We start from the raw sequence: 21,714 nt of genomic DNA on the forward strand, positions 1-21,714 counted from the left end.
GTTAAATAAATACCTCTTTACGATAGATTGTTAATATTTCGTTTCACCGATACATTCACCAAAACATGCGTGCGCTTCGAAAATAATTTATTAATAAAATACATCTCTTCTCTGCTCGAGCCCCGAGTCTTTTACATATAGAGAGAGGCTTTACTGTATTCAGCATTGATCTCTGGACGCGCAAGCGCCGACCGAAGGATTTCACCTAGTTTTCATTACTCGGCTCGTGTCTTCGAATCCGAACTATAATCACGGACATCCATTTTCGTTTTCGTCTAGAATTCCAAGCTGATCGTGACCGAGGTAAGAATTATTTTCGAACCGTAACGAAACATCACGCGAATAACATTAGCTACAAGTGCAATCGAACAAATAATCAGGTGTATACATCGCGATCGAATTTATACTGCCACGATCGAAAACGTTATTTTTAAAAGCTTCGATTCATTGCTAACCACTTTATTTTTATGGATATTTTTAACTTTGGGCACGTTTTAAATAAAAAATACATCGAAACACTCATAACCCGTAGCACTAGTTAAACGTTATGAAATAAACGATACTCGATTAGACCTTCGTGTAATTCAAAATTCGTTGTAAATTTTCCCCTGCAAAGAATAGCGAAACTTTTTTTTTCCTTTCTTATTATTTACTTGCATCGCTCGTTCACGAAAAGAATACTGAACTTTTGTGTACATACGCAGTACGGTGACTCGATGTCGGCTATCCTCGACACGTGCGGAAATGGTGCCGGTTCTCCCTCGATATCAAAAGCCGAAGATAATTTGTCGAACAGCGATGGTCCGTTAATCAAAAGTTGCGTACGTCGGAATAGTTGCAACAGCGTTCATGCAAGGTAAAATGACAGAAGATTATCAGACAGCTTTAGGTGCACAATTATAAGGAATTACGTTACGTCGATGATTCGTCTCGACGAAAAAGGACGAAATAACGACTATAATGGTATTTAATTTCAGTTCTGAAAACGTCAATCGAGCATTGACTGTCGCGTCGCACGCGATGTCAACGCCTAACGAGAAATCAACGAAACGACGTTATTGTCTGTGGACCTTAACGTTTATTCTATCGATAATAGGCCTGTGTAATCTTTTCCTCAACATCACGGTGATTGCCGTTTTACGAATCAGTCAAGGAATGGAAGCGATGGAAGTGATACCCGATGAAAATCTCGTCAAATTTTACGGAAAGACCGACTTAGACAGGGTCAGATAGTGGTGTATAGTCGGTAGAAGAGACATAGCGAACTTACACGTTAAATAAGTTGTAACATGTATTCAGGACTACTAAAAATGTAACCCTAAACGATGAAATTTATGCGAAGACAGTACCACTTTTCTACGCCCCCAGAAATTCGCTGGATCTCTTGCACCGACTGTACATGAGAAAAGTACTCTTGTATATTTATGGTTAATGAAACTATACATTATACTTTACAGAAATACTTGGCCATTAATCGACTAATTTCATTCGATTAATCAATTTATTAAACGACACGATTGAAAATTTAGACGTCTCAAGCAACGGTGATTAAGATTAATCGCTTACAATGATTAATGACAAATTAATTAATGCTTATCGTTCGCGACGATTGATGACTAAACTAACCTTTATTTACTACCGATTAATCTTCGATGGATAATAATGTAAATTTCATCAATCGTAAAATGATTATTTTGAAAAATTATTTCTTGAAATAAGACAACGAAATAATATTTAAAAAATAAATTAATAAAGTATTTTAGATAACGTTATTTTAAAAGAGTCTAGATCCGTTCAAACATTACTATTTTTGTACCTTACACTTATTATTTTTTCTACATAGTAACGCGATAATGTGAAATGTCTGTAGCAGAAACAACGCGTAACTTTGCATTTTTCCGTCCGCAAACACGTAATTACTTCTGACGATTAAGTTTTACGAACAAAATTAGTCGATCAATGGCCAACTATGCTTTGATTAAAATCTGCCAAACACTATTTCGCAGGTATGTTTGCAATCGGGAGTTTGTCAGAGTTACGGTGACGAACCGATGGAAATCTCTGGAGACGAAGCGGGTGTGCAAATAGACGTGAATGGTCGGCGATCGTACGAGGAAACACTTGCGAAAGTAACAGTTTTACCAAATGGTACCACGATGTCTCGAGTGGAATCTTTCGAGATCAAAGATCCCAGAACTGGCATTACCTATTTCACCACCAATTTCCCGAATTTCGGCTTACCGGCGGGCGTACAAAAAATAGACGTGAAAATCGCGGAGACTTACAGGATAACATCGCCAGTTAACGAGAGTCTAACTGTAAATTCCGACGATCAGATTTCTATACATGGCGCAGAAGGCGCGACCATGGAAAGCAAAGATATCGTTTGGAGCGCGGACACTGACATATTTTTAAAGAGCGCCAACGGAAGCATCGTTCTCGACGCTAAAGATGGTGTTTCTATAGACGTCGATAATATACCTGTCGCGCCGATGTTCCCGCAAAATCCAACTAGTCACGAACAGTACAAAGTTTGCATCTGCATGCCACAGGGAAAACTGTTTAAAGTACCAGTTCGTACAGGCACAAACACCCGATCGATAAACTGTGCTCGCGTTAACAGGACTCCAGAAAATGATCCTTGTTCACGATAATTACCATTGTATTATTTAATCAAATTCAACGCATCCAGCACTGCCGATAGACTGCATCGATCGATTAATTCTCGTACAATTAATCGTTTACAATTGTCGATTCGAACGATTAATGCAATCGTCGATATTTAGAAGCGATTAACGATATCGATTTTAATTGTAACCGTGAATCATTACTTTGATTAATATTCGCCCAACGCTGAATATACGTGGCTTAGTTTATTGGCTACTAGTGATTAAATACTATAACCAGTTCTGTAAGAAAGAATTCTACTCCAATTCTTGCCTCAAGAATTGGAAGCATATATTCTACGAATGCGTACGTAAACGTAATTTGAGTTTTATTTTAAATATCAAGTTCATTCAAGCTGCAACTTGCAATCCTGTGAACGTCACGTACAATACCACACACAATTACATTTAAGTAGACACGTCAGCACTAATTATTATTGTTACTGTTAATAAAAAAAATTCGTGTGCAATACTGAATACATTAACTTTCATATCTAATGATAAGAAGTACGAATAAATTGTCATTGTAGAAAATGGTGCAGATTTCTAGTCCTCTTGTGGAAAGAACATTTAACAAATTTAGGAATTTTATCAAATTAATAATTAAGCACTTTCTGTTATCATATCTTCGTTACTCTCTTCCATATCTTCTTGTTGCTCTTGTTCTGTAGGAGGTTCGTACGCCTTGTCTAAGGGACTAGCAACTACACCACCTGCCCATACGCTCATTTCTACAGCGAGTTTATTAGTACCCTCGAGTAATGGTCTGTATCCTCCGTGGGCCAATATACGTAACAATGTTTGAGCTGTGAGGCATACCAAATCTTGTTGTTCCAAGGTCATAGCAGTATGTACACGTATATTACCACCCTCGCATGGATCAGAAATACCTAAATGATATTATAACACTTACATTAACGCTTTTGATACCACGTGGGTCGTATACACCTCACTCTAAACATTCCATTCATGCCGGGTGATATTTTCGTTATTAAATGTAATATTTAAAAAAAAATAACATAGATCTTACCGGCAGATCCTGGAAGGAAAAGTCCAGAAGCAAGTAATTGAAGCACTCGCTTATATGCTTGGTTTATTGGCAATGCTTGTCTACTAGGATTATTCATGATAGCACTATGTGCCAACAGATCTAGCATCCACGGAGATAAGGGTTCTAGACCTTCGAATCTGCTTCTCAAGTCTCTGAGTAGTCTTATTAAAACCTTTATACTGGAATGATGTGCATTTTCTTCGAACCAGCGGGAATGTCTAATCGCGGCAAGATGACCTTGGCATATCTTTACATCTAAATGTTGATCTGACTCTAATTTACGTAGATTTTGGTGCAACGTAGTGATCAAAACTCGCACTGTAGCTTCGTTATTAGCGATATCAAAACCTCGCTCTGTTTGAGTAAGTCTAAAAACTTCTTTCTGATTAACAGCCTTTAAGTCGTTGTTAACTTTTGTACCAAGCGCTTCCACTGCTGTCTTGGTAGGCAATGTTTTAAGAATTACAACAATATCAGCTACATTGTGCCCTTTTATCATTGTTCCTTTTTTAAAGCTACCAACTTGTCTTACTTCCTCTAATTGCTACAAAAGCAAATTATCGATAAAAAGGAAAATAAGATTCGTGTAACCAAGTAAGAAACTTATACTTACACAAGCTTCGAAACTTCCTGGAGTAACAAGTAAATTATCAAGTACACTTTGTAGCTTAGTTACAAGATTTAAAATGGAAGTTTGTTCTTTTGGAGTAGGATACATGTCTGTGTTCTTTTTCAAAAGAGCCATATGGAAGTCTGATTCATCAGGAGCCGGTTTGACACGTGGAAAAGCAGCTTCGCATAATGTGTAATCAAATGGAAGACGAGGAAGGAACTGTTTCCTAGGGAATCCCATTCCACGTCCCATACCGCCTCTACCACCCCTGAGCATTCCACCTCGACCACCTCGTACCATTTTGTCTATCCATAGAAGTAAAAATTCGAAATTTATTAACAATTTGAAAATATTAAAAATGTAGCATCCCTCTTAAAGTGAGTTGTTTACAGATCAATAAATTTAATAATACTCGAATTAATAACGTCTATTTAATAATAATATATGAATTAATAGAAATTTTAGAAAAAAAAATTAACCAAACGCTGCCGGTACTATTCGTAATCAACACAGAGAATTAGTCTAAAATCACGTACATATAAGAAAAATATATCAAACTTACCAAGAAATAGAAAAAGAAGCTTCAGATGAAAATATTTCACAATATTTGGTTACTAATCTTTATTCTGTACTTCGCACAAAACCGTCACAAAACTTCAAACAACGTGAATAAATGTGAAACAGCGGCATCCAAGCATTCCAAGCAATCCACGCCACTGTACATTCGCCATGTTATAATCTTCGAGAACCTAGGTCACCAAGATGTTCTACCAATATGTCGATAAAGCGATATCTCAACGCCATCTAGTTATAATCAGCTTATACTTATACGCGCTAGTTTAGAATTATGCAGGATGTGAAACATCCTATTATTTGAAAAAAGAAATAAATGTATCTTGCTATCGAAGATAATCATCTTGAGGAAAACACTCTTTATGCTCCAGTTGACTTAAAAAAAAGATGCATTTAACGAATAAAAAAAATGTTGAACTATTTTCAAAATCATACTCTTACAGGTAATATTAATCAATAATAGATACGATTTCAATTCGATTTTTTATGATGAATTCAAAAATCGATATATCTGTTAAAAATTTCATTTCGATATTTCCTGTATTTCCCTAAATTTGTATTATATAATCGTCTAATGCGCTCATTATGAAAATGAAAAACTGTATGAAAATACTCATAAATTAAAATAATTTTTACTTTTTACTCATTCCATCCATGATCTTAATATAACTGAGTTCGACTGCATGTCTTTAAATCTTCTTGGAATCTTTCAAATTTCAGTTAATTTATGCGAATGTATCATCTTTGATGAACTGCCCTGTATAACATAGCAACTGCAGGCACATTCATTATACTAAACTTTAAACTGACATTAACTTAAACAACCATTATACAACTTTTAAATTTACAGGTATAACATAACACAAATTATAACAAATGGAACCCAAACAATGAGCAACGTACATTTTTAATCTCCATCGTCATTTGCTTCATTCAGCCGCAATGTCTAGCTCCATAAAATCAAAAACATATCGCACGCAACTCAGATCAACACGCAAAAGGTAAACATAACATTATTTATTGTACACATAATTTGGAAATAATAAGAATGTATACAATTATCAATTTCTTTTAATTAGGAGGTACAATGAAAAGAATATGACTCTAAAACCTTTTGGATTTTGTTGTTCGATCGATAAATTTGACCCATTAACAGAATATAACAATCCAAAATCACTTCATAAGTCTTTGTTAATGTCTGTACATAGAATACATGAAAGTCCTACTTTGAAATTTCAAGCACAATTTGCTGATTCTTTTGATTCTGAACAGAAAAAAAGAAATCCAAAGACCAAACTCTTAGATATCGGAGATCGTGAACATAAAATGTCTACAAAGCAAAGGCAATTCTTGAGTAACTTACACGGTGCAAGTCATCTATATAAATTGCATAATCTGCATAATGATTCGCATCCGCATATTCGTGCGGGATCTTCGCGCGATGATCTTACAGATCATCGACACCATATTGAAAACTTGCATGATAAACAAGCAATGCATTTCCGTCGTGGACCATTGCAATGGTATCTAGAAGATGAGATTGCATTTGCAAAAAATATAATGTGGGAACAGAAACAAAAATTGTACAACAAAGAAATGGATAGAAATATCCGTATTGGAAAACAAAAATGTAAATATATGCATTTTAAACTTAGTAGTTTTATAATTCTACCAACAAAACAAGATTTGACAAATTTGTTACTTTTTTTCATAGATAAACTTTTTATGGAAAAGGAAGTAAACACTTATCCGCGATGGTATCAAGATTTTTCCATTAATCAAGTACAGTGCTTAATAATAACACTATATGTACTTTGGTTATTATCTAAATTAAAGTATTAACCAAATAAGAAGTATTTTTAAATCGCAGATGAAAAATTTAATGATGTTACAATGTGTCATGCATAAAGATTGCGAAGAAATGGTAACAGGACGTACACAAAGAACACTTTTAGGAATTGGAATAACATCTACATTTTTTGTACTTGCACCAGATGTTATTCAAAAATTGCATGGATCTCACAATTGTAACGCAATTGAATTTTTAAGGGAAATTTACAAGATATTAACAGGAAACTATTTCGAAGAAGAAGGATACAGTTTGTTATATTATTGTTAGGGAATCAATTTTTTAAGCAAATATTATTTGCCCTACGTTGTGTCATTAATATTTCAGGAAAAGTTTATGACTGCAATGAAAGAATAATTTTATCAGCTATTGCATTTTTAACTTTGCCAGAAGCTGTAATTGAATTGCACGAAAGATTACCACCTGTGATAATGCCAAAGTTACCTCCTAAACGTAATGACTTCTTTTATTAATGTTTTATCGAATTACAAGATAAATGTATATTATTTATATTGCAGCTGCACCACCAACATCTCCAGTGAGACAAAAAATGGGATCGCCATACGAAGAAGACCTATTCATGTGCCCGGATTGGGCTTCTTATTATAATCGTTTACAACACTGGCAAAAACAATGTGAATTAATACCAATACCAAACATAATATTGCCACCTAGAGATTGTATTTTAAGAACATATCGGAACACAGAAAATGCCTTTGACGTTAGAGGAAACAGATCTAGCAAATTTCAGAATTTTTCTCGAAATAATCAACATAATACTTCCGTTGAAAAAGAACAAGAAAAGAACATTTCTACCGATACTTCGGTTAAATTAGGAAAGAAAATGTTTGCTAACACTTCCATGAATGATCCTTCTAGTAATCTTACTAGTAATCCTATTAAAGAAAAGCAAAAGGCTCGTGTCTCTAACAAAAAAAAATACAATATAGGTACACTACTTTATTATACTTTTTTACTACACGGAATGATATTGTTTTTAGATACCTTTTAATAGAGTAGTTTAATATGCCTATAGTACCTTACTGTAGAACTTTAACATCCAACAAATTTATGTTTCCTCAGACATTTTTTGTATTGTAAATTTTTTTAATCATAATATATTGTATATATCATCTATATATAAATTATATAATTACATTTATAAACAATAACTGTTCGTACATTAGATAATAAAGATGAGAAACATAAACAATTGAATTTAGTAAATAGTACGATAAATACAGAAGAACATGCTTTTGATATTCCACAATTGCCCAACGGAAGTAAAGTATTTGATTTCACAATCAACGGAATTAGCGAACAACCAGGACCAGTCGAGTACAAAATATGTGGTATGTTATTTGTTTGAGTAAAAATAAAATATATCTAATCGTTTTTTAAATGTATTTTAGGAGTTTTACAACCACCTCAGCCGAATAAAAAATCCTGGCTTGGCGAGAAACATGCACATTACGTTATATCTGGCGCGGCCGATGATCCACCAACGTGCCCAGTAACTTATGAAATGACTGGTGTTGCAAATGTAACGCCGACTAATAGCAACGAAAGATTCTTTGCTGTACTAAAACTTGGAGACGGGGATAAGAAAATTTATCCAAGCGGTAGGGAGAATTTATCCCCAAAGTGGCAAGAATGGTTGCAGAATGCTGATGAAGAATTTCGAGGAGTAGAAAGAGAAGCAAATCGATTGATAAAAAGTATAGAAGCTATAACAAGACTGGTGTTTCCAGGACCTACGTGCGATAGTTGTTGCTCTTGCAGGCAGACTAGGAAGTCATATTTAAAAGCAAAGGAAACAAAATCGCCTTATTTCGTGATAGACACTATAGCCGAAGATAATAAAAAGAACAAGTAAGAAGAACAGTAGTAGAAAATAATAAAAACATTCTTATAATGCTTCTTAAAAGGTATATCACAATCCTTTTTGTAACAGATGTATTGTAGGATCTATGGCGATGCATTCTCCTGCGCCAACTCCTCCAGAATCGACGGTCAATTTATTAGAATATATAGCCTCAGAAGATGTTCTACAAACGAATGTTCTTATAAATGGCGTCACGAATGAGAAAGGCGAAACACAGTATTTTATCTCCGGTGTCAAAAAGGATATCGTACGCGTGCCAGGTCGTGTCGTTGAACGTCCGCCACCCAGACCACCCAGAAATGTTCCAGCATGCGTATGTGCAATTCAGCAGATATTCAATAAAGGTTTGACTTCAAATGTGAGCCACGATCATATACCATGGACGAAAGAAGACGGTTTGTGTTTTGGAAAAAAATTCAGACCCGACGAATCTCCTGCTTTCTCCTGTAAAATGTATCCCGGAGATAAATCATGCAGAAGGAACCCGTTTATGCAGGAAATAATAAAATTAAAGAGAAGGGCAGAAAGAGCAAAACAGAAAGCACTGGAGGATGCTTCCTCGAAAGAAAAGAAGATGTACAGTATTGCAGATTTTCAACCATGCGGCGATGAACATGGCATGGGTATCTGCGGAGGACCGTGGGGTGCATTGCATACTTTAACTCCGGAAGAATTAGCAGAACAGGAAAGATTGCGGAAAGAGATATTGAAAGTATGCTTGATTTCTGTAAAACTAAAATTTACATTTTAATCTACAATATATAATTAAGAACTTTATTCGTAACTTATACATACATGATTGAATTATTCAGGGTCCTCCGTGCGGAATAAAACCTGGACGAGCTGTCTGCGAAGGACCTTTCGGCAAGCGAATACCGCTAAAATTACAAGTAGGAATAGAAGAAATTCCGGGAGAATTCGACGAAGAAGATCTTGAAGATGAAGAAGAGAAGGAAGTGAAACCACAAAAAGCTCCTGACGAAGTTAAAAAAAAAGAAAAAAAGCGAGATAAGAAATGTCATATGAGTCCAGAATCTATAGCAGTTAGAGAAAAGGTAGTGGAGAAAAAAGTGGAAAAATTCATCCCTGATCCTACCTATCCTGGCTATGACGATCCATGGAATATATTTCGTACAGCGCCGTCGGAAAAGGAATCTGAAACAGATTTTAAAAAGTTATTGAAACTCAGTTCTCCAAAACAAGCAACGAAACCTGTAGAAACTAAACCATTAGTAAATGAATACGATGAAGTTGAACCATTTTCATCTCAGAAAGATGTTTCAAAATCCATTACAAAAAAAGATAACGCGAAAGTACATCCCAGAGATTCAAGAAAAAAGTCTCCGGACCCTAAACAAGGAAGCCTGTCTGCAGAAATTCCAAGAACACGTGTATTTGAGAAACTTAGAAGCGACAAAAAAATAATAAAAAAAAGACCGAAATCGAATGATAAGGTAGGCGCTCAAGAGCCCTTTCCAAAATCTGCAAAACCTGAAGAAATACTTGACAAAGCAATGGGAAGTGAAATAATCGATAATAAAAGAGGAGATAAAAAATCTTTAGAAACAAAAGGAAGAAAAAATAAAATGATAAATGAAAAAACTATGTCGTCTAGAAATTTAAAAAAGAGGAGTGAATTTAAGCAAACTAATGAGAACACGACATCGAAATTTAAACTAGAAAAGACGGGTTCGTTTCATACAAAATCAAGCAAGAAATTTAAGTCTAAACGGGACGAAAAGATAATATTAAGGAAGTCAAACGATAATGAAACCAGAGTCAGTGAAAAAACAGCTACTCGCCACGGTAAATTAAATAAAAAATCTAAAAGAAGATCGAATAATACAATGAATATTGAAATTGATAAACGAGATAGGGAGAAAGTAAAGATAAAAAAATTAAACCGAAAACAAATTCTATCGACGAGTACTGGCAGAAAAAAGATAAGCAAATCGCTCAATTCGAGAAACGTATCCGTAAAACGAGATAAAAAGAAAGACGTACAAATTGTTGAAGATAGTGACATTGATCCGAGAAAACAAATACTAAATTTAAAAACCATGCTAACATCCTCTGAACTGTATCCTCACGATGTTAAACCGGTAGATCTTCCTGAAGAACCACCGAGAAAATGTGCATTAGAATATGATGATATAGAAGATACAAATGGTTCTATACAAATTGATAAAGAATCAGATACGCAATTACCAAGCAAAGGACCTTGCGGTTGGAAAACAAAGTCGGAGCAACAATTGCCAACAAAAAAAACTTTAGTTTATCTCACTGAACCGGATTATCCTCCAGAAACGATACCAGTACGGCCAGGAGGTAAACCGTGTATTTGTCGTGAAAATAGGAACAAGAAGAAAGTATTATTGTACAATATTGGTGGGTTTTTGGGTGGGAAAAAAGATGACCAAGAAGCGGAAAAATTACTCAGAAAAAAAAAAGATGAAGTCGAAAAAAAGATGCAAGTTATAGATGGTGTTATTTATTACACACCACCGCCAAGTCCACGGAGAAGCGACGAATATGTACCTGAATACGATCTTTACGAATCTCCGTACGACATGTGCCTCTCTAAACGTAAACACTCGAGTCTAAAATTCCTTAAAGAACACAGCGGGCCGAAGGATTTATTATTAAAAGCATTAAAACACAATGTATCCTGCGGTTGTAACGAATATGTAGATGAATATGGTAATCAGACTCCAGATCGAGATGACGAAGAAAAACAAACAATAAAAGAATTTGATAAAACTAGACAAACGTTAATAGAAGCAAAGTCACAAAAAGAACGATGGAAATTAGCACTTAGGGACACAGGATTGATTGATTACTTTACGCGATGCAGAGATAGTATGCCTTGTTGGTTGAAATGTAATAAGTTTAATAGAGTAGGCTGCAAATTACCACGCCCGAGACTCAAGATAAAAAGACCAGTCTGTGAATGTAAATATGAGAGAAAAATACTTGAACAGAAAGAGGAAAAAATGAAATGGAAAGAACGTCGGCAACGACTAAAATCTTTAAAAAAACAACCGTTTATGAATATTGTGGATACTTCGAAACCAGTGGTGGTAGATACAAAATTAATGATATCAGGTGTAAAAAGAATTCCAAAAGAAGACGAGTATGTAGACGATGTTAAGTATTGTATAACTGGTGTTTCTGAAAATTATACTGAATTGCCACCTGAGCCTATAATGGGTGGTGTACAAATGTCTACACCTATACATACACCCGAACCGAGTATCGAACAACTACCATGCGTGTGCCTACATCGACACTGGTCACCTACGAGTATTCCTCCTGGTCCACTGCCGACACCACAAGAAATTATGCTTGCAGAAAAAAAACGAAGACAAAAAGCTGCGGAAGAAGCATACAAACAAATTTATGCTCCCCTAGAAATATACGACACGCACGGTAGCCATAGTTGTAAAGAGACTTGTAATCCAAATTCTGTTCCAGAAAACGATGAAAGTATAGAAAATAGTAGTAAAAACATAACAGATAATGAAACTAAAACCAATGTAAAAAATCCTGTTAAACAGACAAAACAACAATTACGAAATAAAAATAAATTGGTCATTAGCAATCCAGTAATGCAAGAAAAGCTGAAGAAAGATGAAGATATCAGAAACGAACCAAATGTACAAAAAACTTTATATAATCATCGAAAGCCCGAATATAAACGAACAGAAACAAATTCACAAAAAAGTTCATATAATCCTCGAAAGCCCGAATATAAACAAATAGAAACAAATGTACAAAATAGTTCGTACGTTTCTCAAAAGCCTGATCGTGAAGAAATTGAAACCAGTTTAGAAAAAACGTTGCACAATTCTAAAAAATCTTGGTACAAAGAAATAACTATGAAATCAAACACAGAAAAGATTTCTGATAAAGAAAACAATGAAAGTTCTGACGATACTAAAGTTGATTTGATGAAAATAGTTCAGGTAAAATAATTTTTCTATTGATCCTCGATTCATTAATATTAAATATAATAACTTTAAAAACATTGAATAATTAGAATGAGTTAAAGAAAATGGCAACAGAAGGATTTCTTTTTGCAAAACTACCAAAATGTTTCTTAATGCCACAATTGCAATATTGGTTGATGTATAGAAAAGGAATTGCTCTTGACAATACAGATAAAGGTAAGCAGTATACTCGTACATCGATGTGAAAATAAATCCTGAAAGGTATATAAACATCAAAAACTCAATGTTTTCCGCGTTAGTCCCATTTAAAGCTTTCAAGACCTTTACTGATGTACGTAATCGACAATTTGTTTGATGGTTCAGCGGTAGCAAACTGAAATTCTACCGTGTAGATCCGAGTTCAAATCTTTTCGGATAAATGTATTTTTTTGTAATCAAGTAAATAAGTCTCTGCCTTAAATCAAATAAGTTTCCTGATACATTTTTTCGTATCAACGAAAATAACGATAAAAAATAATTGATACACAATTTATTTGCTTATTAATTTAACCTGCCCCGATGCCAAATACTATAATTACGGTCCTGTTTGGTTTCACCGCGCAATACTAACAATAAGTTAGTGTGCATGGACGTTATGTGTCACATCACCCACAGAGGGTGTCGAGAAGTCAGTCCCCTTTTCCCCCGGTACCCCTTGATTCTTATCATCTCATCCGTCTACAATACTTCCGTATCATTCCACGCACCTTTAATACTTATATCACAATCTTTTTTTTTTTAGACAATTCAGTGCACAAAAGTGTCATGATGTGGAATGTGCTAGATGTAAGAAAGTCATCGAAAGTTGAACCCCCATCGTTAAAACTAACAAAAGTTGAGCTTCGAGAATTGACTTTTGATCGTGCAGAGGAAATGAAAGAAAAGGTTTGCCTATGCAACAACAAAATCATAGTTGTATTGCATAGATCATTGTATTTATTTGTAGATTGAAAAGAAGAAAGAAATGTTTTACAGTCAAGTTCGTAAAGAACGCGTTTTATATTCGCGGTCAATGTGGAACACAGTAGACTATGGAAAATTTCCTTCAATGACCTTCAAGGAAGCATATTTTACCTATATGGCTAACAGAGAGGCAGATGGTCATGTTTATAAACCGTGGCTTTCTTACGAAGTATGCGATATGACGAATTAAAGAAATTTTATAAAATGTTTTAACAATTCTACTTCCATGAACCACGTCGTTACGATAAAATGAACGAACGAGAATGAAATTTAAAACGGTATTCGTCGCGTTTATTTAAAATAGTCGATTCAACACCTGAACAATTTTTGACAATCGAGACAGAGAACTCGAACCGAATAATCGATAATTTGACACCAAGTTTTTAAGACGGTTTAGTCGGTTAAGCAGCGTATACCACGGAGAATGGATTTCGAGAGTCGAGATGTAGAAAAAGAATTTCCAGGATTGTATGCATCGGAATCAGCTAAGAAAAGTAACGAAAGTGATTGTACGTATTGTCGTGCGTCGAACGACTTAATTTTTTTAAGAGATACCGACTTTTTGATAAAGAGGTTATACATCTGTCATGCGAGTTACAAATCAAATGCCGTGACTGTTTTTTCTTTAGATCAGTGATATTTCTATTTTTACGTAAAAAATTATATATTTACAACCTAATCGGTTAATCCTTGTATGTTCATGTATATGTATTTCTAGTTAGCGATGAAGGTGGACACGAAAAACATTCTAAAAAAGAACTCCTTGGCGGTAAACGCAAGGAGAAGAAAGATCGAAAAGATCGAGGATATGCCACCTTAGAAGGTGAAAGTTCCCCCGATGAAGATCAAGAAACAAAGTAATTGTTTTTCTACAATTTTTTATGCATTATAATCTATTACCTTCTTACTTTTATTTTCGTATTAGAAGTCATTTATATTTGATCTGTTTTAAGGGAAATGTTCGTTCGAATTTTTTGTTTCATTATTAATTAATATTTCGAATGTTTCGTGTCATAGAAGAGTAAATAAGTATTTTACCTGTTCAACAATTAACATTATACTATAAAGTAACTTTAATTTTCACATATTGTTGGCACTGTCATGCTAATGAAGCTTCATATTGATTTAAAGTTAGTTATATTGATTTGTTGTATGTGCATGTGCTTAGTTAATAATTCAAAACCAATAATTTTCAAATGGGAAACAAACTTATTTCAAATATTTATGATTTAATTCTACTGATTATTCTAATCCTTATTTCTATAGTAAATGTATATTTTATTATAAAAGTGCTTGTTCTGTATGCGCAAAAAAATGATGAATATACTTCAAATTAAGAGAAATTTATACATTATAATATGCATACTTGATTGGTTTATGTTTTATATACGACCACTTTATTATTTGAACTAGCATATGATTTAACTCACAGAAGTCCTTCAAAGTCAAAAAAGACTAAAGCCTTTAAATTTCCATCGAAGAAGGAAAAGCGAGAAAAGTCCAGAGAGAAAGAGACTAAAGAGAAAGATGCTGAGAAAGAAAAGGATAAGAAGAAAAAAGACAAGGATGAAAAAGATATAGATAAGGAGAAACGCAAAGAAAAGGAGAAGGATAAAGCTAAACAAAAATTGAAGGATCGTAAAAAAGGAAAGCACGTTGGAGAAGATTGTTTAGACATTGGTGGTAAGAGACACTAATATCTTTGATACTGTACAATTACAATTGAATTAAATGTTTTAAATTATCTGTTTAGAGGAACAACCAGTGTTTGGTGTTAGCTTGCATTTAGCAGTAGATCAAAGTCGTTGTCACGATGGTATTGAACTGCCCTTAGTTGTAAGAGATTGCATTGATTTTGTGGAAGAACATGGAATGAATATAGAGGGTTTGTATAAAGTTCCTGGAGTAAAATCAAAAGTTCAATGCCTGAAAAAGTTGTACAACAACAGGGAACCTGTGAATATATCTGAATTTGAACCTACAGTAGCTACAAGTTTATTAATATTATTTCTGAGGTTTGTATTTTATGATTTTATCGAAAAATATGTTTTACGTCAAAACAATTCAAATTGGTATTATGGTAATTATAGAGAGCTACCAGAACCCGTATTGGAAAACAGCGAGACGATATCTCGATTTGAACAAGCAGCATCCACGAAAGATGTTGCACAGAGGGAAGCACAATTAATACAATTAACTCAACAACTGCCAGAATGTAATAAAGTTCTTCTCGCGTGGGTTATATTACATTTAGATCATGTCACAGCACGAGTATGTTGAACAAAGAAATTTGGAGCATAATATGTATGTATGTATATTTACTTTATACAGAACTGTATTCCAGGAAAAAACAACAAAAATGAATGCCCAAACCGTCTCAATGACATTAAGTCCTGTACTACAAATGAGTCATAGATTGTTATTAGCTTTGTTATTCCATTGCAAAGCACTTTTTCCAAATGTACAATTAACAAAATATGTTCCACCACTTTCATCTGGCAGTGTTAATCTTCCAGACACTGTAGAAAGTATAACCGCTGAACTATCTAAACAAGAATCATTACTCTCGCAGATACATATGCAAATGAATGCAGGTTTCATTACTAAAACGCGCGAAGAACAACTGTGGGAAGTACAACGTATGATAACGCAATTAAAGGTCAGATTTTTATTATTATTACTTATATAAATATGTGTGAAAAGCGTACGTAAACTGTAAATATCAATTTCTATTTTTACAGAGAAAGTATAAAACTGTACAAAAGTTGGAAGGTGCTACGCAAAAAAGTTTAGACGAAGATGTCAAATCGACGGATGAAAATATGGTGGAATCGAATATACAGAAAATAAAAACTGAAGAAGAAGATTCGGGACACGTCAAACCTGAGACCCAATCTACGTATACCTCGACTTTGAAGAAAAGTAATAAAATACATACCTCGGAAGACAGAGAACCGACGACAAGTACAAATACTACTCAAAATGAAAAAGCTATGCAAACGCATGATAAGGATATTGTCGATTTTGCTGAGGCATCTGCGCTTATACCGCAATCCAGTGAGCAAGAAAATACAACATCTAGAACAAATGAAATTGGTATGAAATTTAATCATTTGTAACATGAATTTTGTTTTGCTATATCCACTACTGAAATTTCATAAGTATAATTAATATCCTTATACTATGATTACAATGAATCGCATTACTTCAGTTTCAGCTGTAGAATCAGAGCCTGAAGATGTTATAGACAAACTGAGAGAAAGTTTAATTTACGAAGAATTACTAAACATGCAGGCGTTACTAAAATCGCGAATAAATCAAGAAAGAAATGAAATTAAACGATTAATGGAAATGTTATCGGAACGTGGCCCGGAGAAAAAGAAACCGCTGGAAAGAGTACATTCGCCGAATGAAGCTGAAATGACAGCCATGATTCAGTTAGTCAAAGAAAATCAGTTACTTGAGGTATATACACATAAAATATTTATAGTACATTTAAATTAATACTTCTTATGGATGCAACTTATTTGTTTGTGATTTCAGAACAAGAAGACCACTTTAATACGTAGTATCATAGAAGAAAAAGATACTTGTATCGAGCTCCGTGTTCAGTTAGCAGTTCAACAGTTAACAGCTACGACTTGACTATTAATCGACAAATAGAATTTTAAATTTACCAAAAGAATAACATACAGTCCCGAAAATATGTAACATGATGTTTTCCACAGAATGAACATGTATAGTTTATAAGATGTTACTACAACCATACGTTTTTTGATTCATTCTATTCTCTTGTAAAATAATAATAAAGAAACAAAACATGTATATATATTATATATAATTTGTTTGTACTTGTATTATCATGTCCCAAGTTTTTCTAATGTTTATTTTGACAACACAACTATATTTTGTTTAATACGTATAAGCTCATGTTCATTCCATGCACACGCATTTGTATTTAAATTGTTAATTACACTAATAGTATAAACAAGTGCATGTAACTTTATATATAAACTATATTTTTTATATATATATATGAAACAAAAATACTATTCTATACAACATCAAAGCAATAAAAGTGCTAATAGAATATTGATTTAGGAATTTGTATACCCATAAACGAGTAAACATTTGTATCAACATTAAATAATATTAAACGGTATTGTTTCTATCGTGTGAGCGAAGAAACTAACCATTTCACAAATCAACATTTTATATTGGAATGTAGGACAAAAGAATATAAAGATATATATATATGATCGTATCTCGGTTTCTATGTTAATACTGAGTAATATATTACATTTTACACAATTACTTTCTGTAAGTGTACACAAAAACAGAAAACATCGTTATAATTAATATTACATTAACGCTATAGAATTAACGTTAAACAGCACAACATGATTCTGACCTTTTAAATACAAGTTTTGTACAAATATTTGTAGTACCACATACTTGTCGTTCTCCAGCCTTTCAATTTGCATTTAATTGTATTTAATTATTTTGTGTAACATTTAGTAACAGTTTTATTTAACTTTCTTGACTCTTATTTTCAATTTGATTAATGAAAATATTATAACTTTCCTGACACAGGACTTACATTTTTGAAACTCTATACACAATTAATGTCTTCCATTCTGATCTTGAAATAGGTCAGATTGCTATAATTCATCGATTTTTATTAATCACTGTTTTATAGAGGATTTAGGAAGATGGGAATTGAATTATAGGTGTAAAAAAAGAAAATTAATGACGGGAATCTCTTGGATAAAATTCAGCAAGAGTACTGGCAGGGATCCGTTTAAGCATCTCCTTAGGGAAGATACGTAATAACTGCCAGCCAATATCCAATGACTCGAAAACAGTGCGATTTTCGTAACTTCCTTGAGAAATAAAATTCTTTTCGAATTTCAAAAGAAATTCCAAGTACAATAAATCATCTGGTGTTAAAGCTTCTTCGCCAACAACTGCTTTCATAGCTTGTACATCTTTTCCAATAGCATAACAGGCGTACTAAAATAAAATTATTAAATTTATCATATTATAGTCTATTTATTAGTCTAAATGCAATCAAATTTAATGTTTCCTGACTTCAAAATTTAGATTCTTTTCACAAATTATAAATATTACTTTAAACGACCTTAATGATTTGCAAAGAGGATCAACCTTAAGGATCGAGAAGGTTAAATTTAATTGCTAGTAGACTAGTAAACAGATTAAATTTAAATTACATTTTAATATATTAAATATAATTATTAAAAGATACCAAACTTACCAATTGATTAGATACGTCAGAGTGGTCTTTTCGTGTCATACCTTCGCCGATAGCAGACTTCATAAGACGAGAGAGAGACGGAAGTACGTTAACGGGTGGATAAATTTGTCTGTTATGAAGTTGACGATCAACGTAAATTTGTCCCTCGGTAATATATCCAGTTAAATCAGGAATAGGATGAGTGATATCGTCGTTTGGCATAGTTAAAATTGGAATTTGAGTAATGGAACCGTTACGACCTTCGACACGACCGGCTCGCTCGTATATGGTTGCTAAATCAGTGTACATGTAACCAGGAAAACCACGTCGTCCCGGTACTTCTTCGCGAGCTGCTGATACTTCACGAAGCGCCTCAGCATAAGAAGACATGTCGGTAAGAATTACTAAAACGTGTTTCTCGCATTGGTAAGCCAAAAATTCGGCTGCAGTTAAAGCAAGACGCGGGGTAATGATTCTCTCGATAGTAGGATCATTGGCTAGATTCAAGAAGAGGCACACATTTTCCATAGAACCGTTTTCCTCAAAATCTTGTTTGAAGAAACGGGCAGTTTCCATATTTACACCCATAGCTGCAAACACAATAGCAAAGTTGTCTTCGTGAGAATCCAAAACGGATTTTCCAGGTACTTTAACAAGGCCAGCTTGACGACAAATTTGTGCAGCAATCTGTACAAAAGATCATTAAATGTGTTTAAAATTCTGCTCAACTCTGACATTTATACAATTCAACTTAGACAGAAAGCTCAGAAATAAATTAATTGCATAAGTTAAAGACTTATCGTATACACTGAGTTAATTCAATTACTTCGTTATGTGGCAACCCAGCAGCCGAGAAAATTGGGATTTTTTGGCCACGAGCAATAGAATTCATAACATCGATGGCTGAGATACCAGTTTGAATCATTTCTTCTGGATAAATACGTGACCATGGATTAATAGGTTGACCATCGATATCAAGAAAATCTTCAGCAAGAATTGGAGGGCCTTTGTCAATTGGTTTTCCAGATCCATTAAAGACACGCCCTAACATGTCTTCGGACACTGGTGTTCGAAGAATGTCACCAGTGAACTCGCATAGTGTATTCTTTGCATCAATGCCAGAAGTACCCTCAAATACTTGGACCACGGCTTTAGAACCAGACACTTCTAGCACCTGACCGGATCTCATAGAGCCATCGGCTAGTTTCAATTGAACAATCTCTGCAAACTTTGGAAATTTGACTTCATCCAATATAACCAATGGTCCATTCACACCCGACACAGTTTTATATGCTACAAAAATAAATGCAAATTTTTAACACTAGCTAATACCTACAGATACGTAATAAATTTATATTTTATTAAATTATTCATGAAAAATTAATAAATAACGAATTTATCAAATGTGATAAAACGATTATCTTCAAATAAACGTTTACATCGTATTGTATTTAAATAGAGAAAATGAATTTATCGACTCATTATGTCAAATCTTCGTCTGTAGTCACATGATAGTTGGACAATACTCGTCTACGAAGAATTCTTTTTCATTCTTAATTAGTTTATTAAGTTTGAAAAGTCAATCGTCTGAAATGTTTGTTCGTATTGGAAGTATCTTTATAATTTATCAGAGCAATTAAAGAACAAACATTTTCGAGATCAGCTGACTAGTTGCAAATCGATCCACTGCTACGCCCAGTTTACTTTAAGTGCTCGCATTTTGCGAGTTTGATATATCTGTTGATTTTTGGTGAAATGAATATCACTTACTGAGTCGAGGTTGTGAAACGAAGTCTCTCGAAATCGCCAAAACATGTTCTTTAGTAGCTTGATGTTTTCCGATAGTTTTTCCATACATTTTGTCAAGCGATTTCTCTGGTCTGTTACCTCGGTTAAACAGCAGAAGGTACTGCCGCTGCAGCTCGAATAAAAGGAGACAGACTCAAACGTTAAGGGTGGGGGAGAGGAGTAATTTCGAACGGAGACTTACTTGTAGAAAATTGTCTACCGTGCATCAAAATAAATGATCGGACTCGATCGGAGCTATTAACACGAATAAAACATGCAAATTCTTAGTAATTGAGCAACTATTACGTTTTGTGACATTCCAACAAAATAAACTTTACTCTGGCAACTGTACAGATGAAGTGAACAATAAGTATCAGACAAAGACAGAAGCAAGGGCACGTGCGATCACGTGGCTTAGACTAAGTAGTTCATTATATGTTTATTACAGAGTACAAAGTATTTTCTAATTCAATGTATTGTTACGATAAAAATAAACAATTAAAAATTATACATAGATAAATGTTATGTTTAATCGTGTAGAAAGTTTTAATTAAATGGTATTGTTTACTTCTACTACAGTTGTAGTGTATTCAATTGCAATATCCCAGTTTAAATGAGATTATTCGATAACAACGTTTAATAACTGTATTCTAACAAAAGAACTGAGTAATTTTGTTCTCGTATTTCTAAATTAATAATACGATAGCAATAATGAAAAATTATCATATGCGATCATCAACAGCTGTTGCATTATTATGAATATCCACAACGTTTTTTCACAGTAAAGCTTTACAGAGAAACATAAATTATTTCAATTTTGGATCTCTCCACTTCTTATCGTGACCTTGTATTTTAGTTGTAGAAATTGAAATTAAACTTAGCACTAGACATGTTAACTATCAGACCAAATTCGTGAAATTTTTTACGAAGTTCATAGATTTCCAATCAGATTCATTTTCCTTAATATCTTATTTTTAATATGTTAAGAATTTGGATTTTTCATCGTTAGAATTTATGTAACAATCCTTCACGTACAAGAATATTTCAATCCATCAAAATTTTGCTATTTTAAAGAATTGGACA

General features: G+C 33.8%; 5 protein-coding genes across 8 annotated transcripts; 3 read left to right on the forward strand and 2 right to left on the reverse strand.

Moving 5' to 3' along the window:
- Window positions 1–169: 169 nt before the first annotated feature.
- Scgbeta (sarcoglycan beta) lies at window positions 170–2,826 on the forward strand. The gene is made up of 4 exons (XM_076774482.1): window positions 170–303; window positions 705–856; window positions 978–1,224; window positions 2,007–2,826. The coding sequence occupies exons 2-4, from the start codon at window positions 717–719 to the stop codon at window positions 2,652–2,654; spliced, it is 1,035 nt and encodes a 344-aa protein (XP_076630597.1). The 5' UTR covers window positions 170–303; window positions 705–716; the 3' UTR covers window positions 2,655–2,826.
- Window positions 2,827–2,978: 152 nt separating this feature from the next.
- LOC143346410 (interleukin enhancer-binding factor 2 homolog) lies at window positions 2,979–5,033 on the reverse strand. Its single transcript, XM_076774481.1, has 4 exons — window positions 4,893–5,033; window positions 4,331–4,635; window positions 3,697–4,261; window positions 2,979–3,556 (listed from the first exon to the last, which is right to left on the reverse strand). The coding sequence occupies exons 2-4, from the start codon at window positions 4,628–4,630 to the stop codon at window positions 3,270–3,272; spliced, it is 1,152 nt and encodes a 383-aa protein (XP_076630596.1). The 5' UTR covers window positions 4,631–4,635; window positions 4,893–5,033; the 3' UTR covers window positions 2,979–3,269.
- Window positions 4,955–13,779, forward strand: LOC143346401 (uncharacterized). 3 transcript variants are annotated; one of them, XM_076774463.1, is made up of 14 exons: window positions 4,955–5,346; window positions 5,754–5,904; window positions 5,983–6,533; window positions 6,618–6,685; window positions 6,774–7,002; window positions 7,080–7,205; window positions 7,271–7,702; window positions 7,940–8,104; window positions 8,165–8,624; window positions 8,707–9,349; window positions 9,450–12,602; window positions 12,677–12,803; window positions 13,369–13,511; window positions 13,573–13,779. In XM_076774463.1, exons 2-14 carry the CDS (start codon window positions 5,846–5,848, stop codon window positions 13,777–13,779), a joined length of 6,363 nt encoding a protein of 2,120 aa, XP_076630578.1. In that variant the 5' UTR covers window positions 4,955–5,346; window positions 5,754–5,845. The 3 variants fall into 3 exon arrangements, with proteins under 3 accessions (XP_076630578.1, XP_076630579.1, XP_076630581.1); XM_076774464.1 differs by lacking the exon at window positions 4,955–5,346 and having other exon boundaries at window positions 5,709–5,904; XM_076774466.1 differs by lacking the exons at window positions 4,955–5,346; window positions 5,983–6,533; window positions 6,618–6,685; window positions 6,774–7,002; window positions 7,080–7,205 and having other exon boundaries at window positions 5,716–5,904.
- Window positions 13,780–13,867: 88 nt separating this feature from the next.
- Rlip (Ral interacting protein) lies at window positions 13,868–17,430 on the forward strand. 2 transcript variants are annotated; one of them, XM_076774468.1, is made up of 9 exons: window positions 13,868–14,098; window positions 14,308–14,446; window positions 15,022–15,272; window positions 15,343–15,604; window positions 15,680–15,860; window positions 15,934–16,248; window positions 16,331–16,685; window positions 16,801–17,054; window positions 17,133–17,430. In XM_076774468.1, exons 1-9 carry the CDS (start codon window positions 14,014–14,016, stop codon window positions 17,232–17,234), a joined length of 1,944 nt encoding a protein of 647 aa, XP_076630583.1. In that variant the 5' UTR covers window positions 13,868–14,013; the 3' UTR covers window positions 17,235–17,430. The 2 variants fall into 2 exon arrangements, with proteins under 2 accessions (XP_076630583.1, XP_076630584.1); XM_076774469.1 differs by having other exon boundaries at window positions 13,944–14,098; window positions 15,003–15,272.
- Window positions 17,431–17,841: 411 nt separating this feature from the next.
- Window positions 17,842–20,986, reverse strand: Vha55 (V-type proton ATPase subunit Vha55). Its single transcript, XM_076774475.1, has 4 exons — window positions 20,614–20,986; window positions 19,670–20,136; window positions 18,865–19,530; window positions 17,842–18,602 (listed from the first exon to the last, which is right to left on the reverse strand). Exons 1-4 carry the CDS (start codon window positions 20,699–20,701, stop codon window positions 18,336–18,338), a joined length of 1,488 nt encoding a protein of 495 aa, XP_076630590.1. The 5' UTR covers window positions 20,702–20,986; the 3' UTR covers window positions 17,842–18,335.
- Window positions 20,987–21,714: the final 728 nt, after the last annotated feature.

Source organism: Colletes latitarsis, chromosome 10 (genome assembly GCF_051014445.1).
Source record: "Colletes latitarsis isolate SP2378_abdomen chromosome 10, iyColLati1, whole genome shotgun sequence".
Taxonomy (NCBI): domain Eukaryota; kingdom Metazoa; phylum Arthropoda; class Insecta; order Hymenoptera; family Colletidae; genus Colletes; species Colletes latitarsis.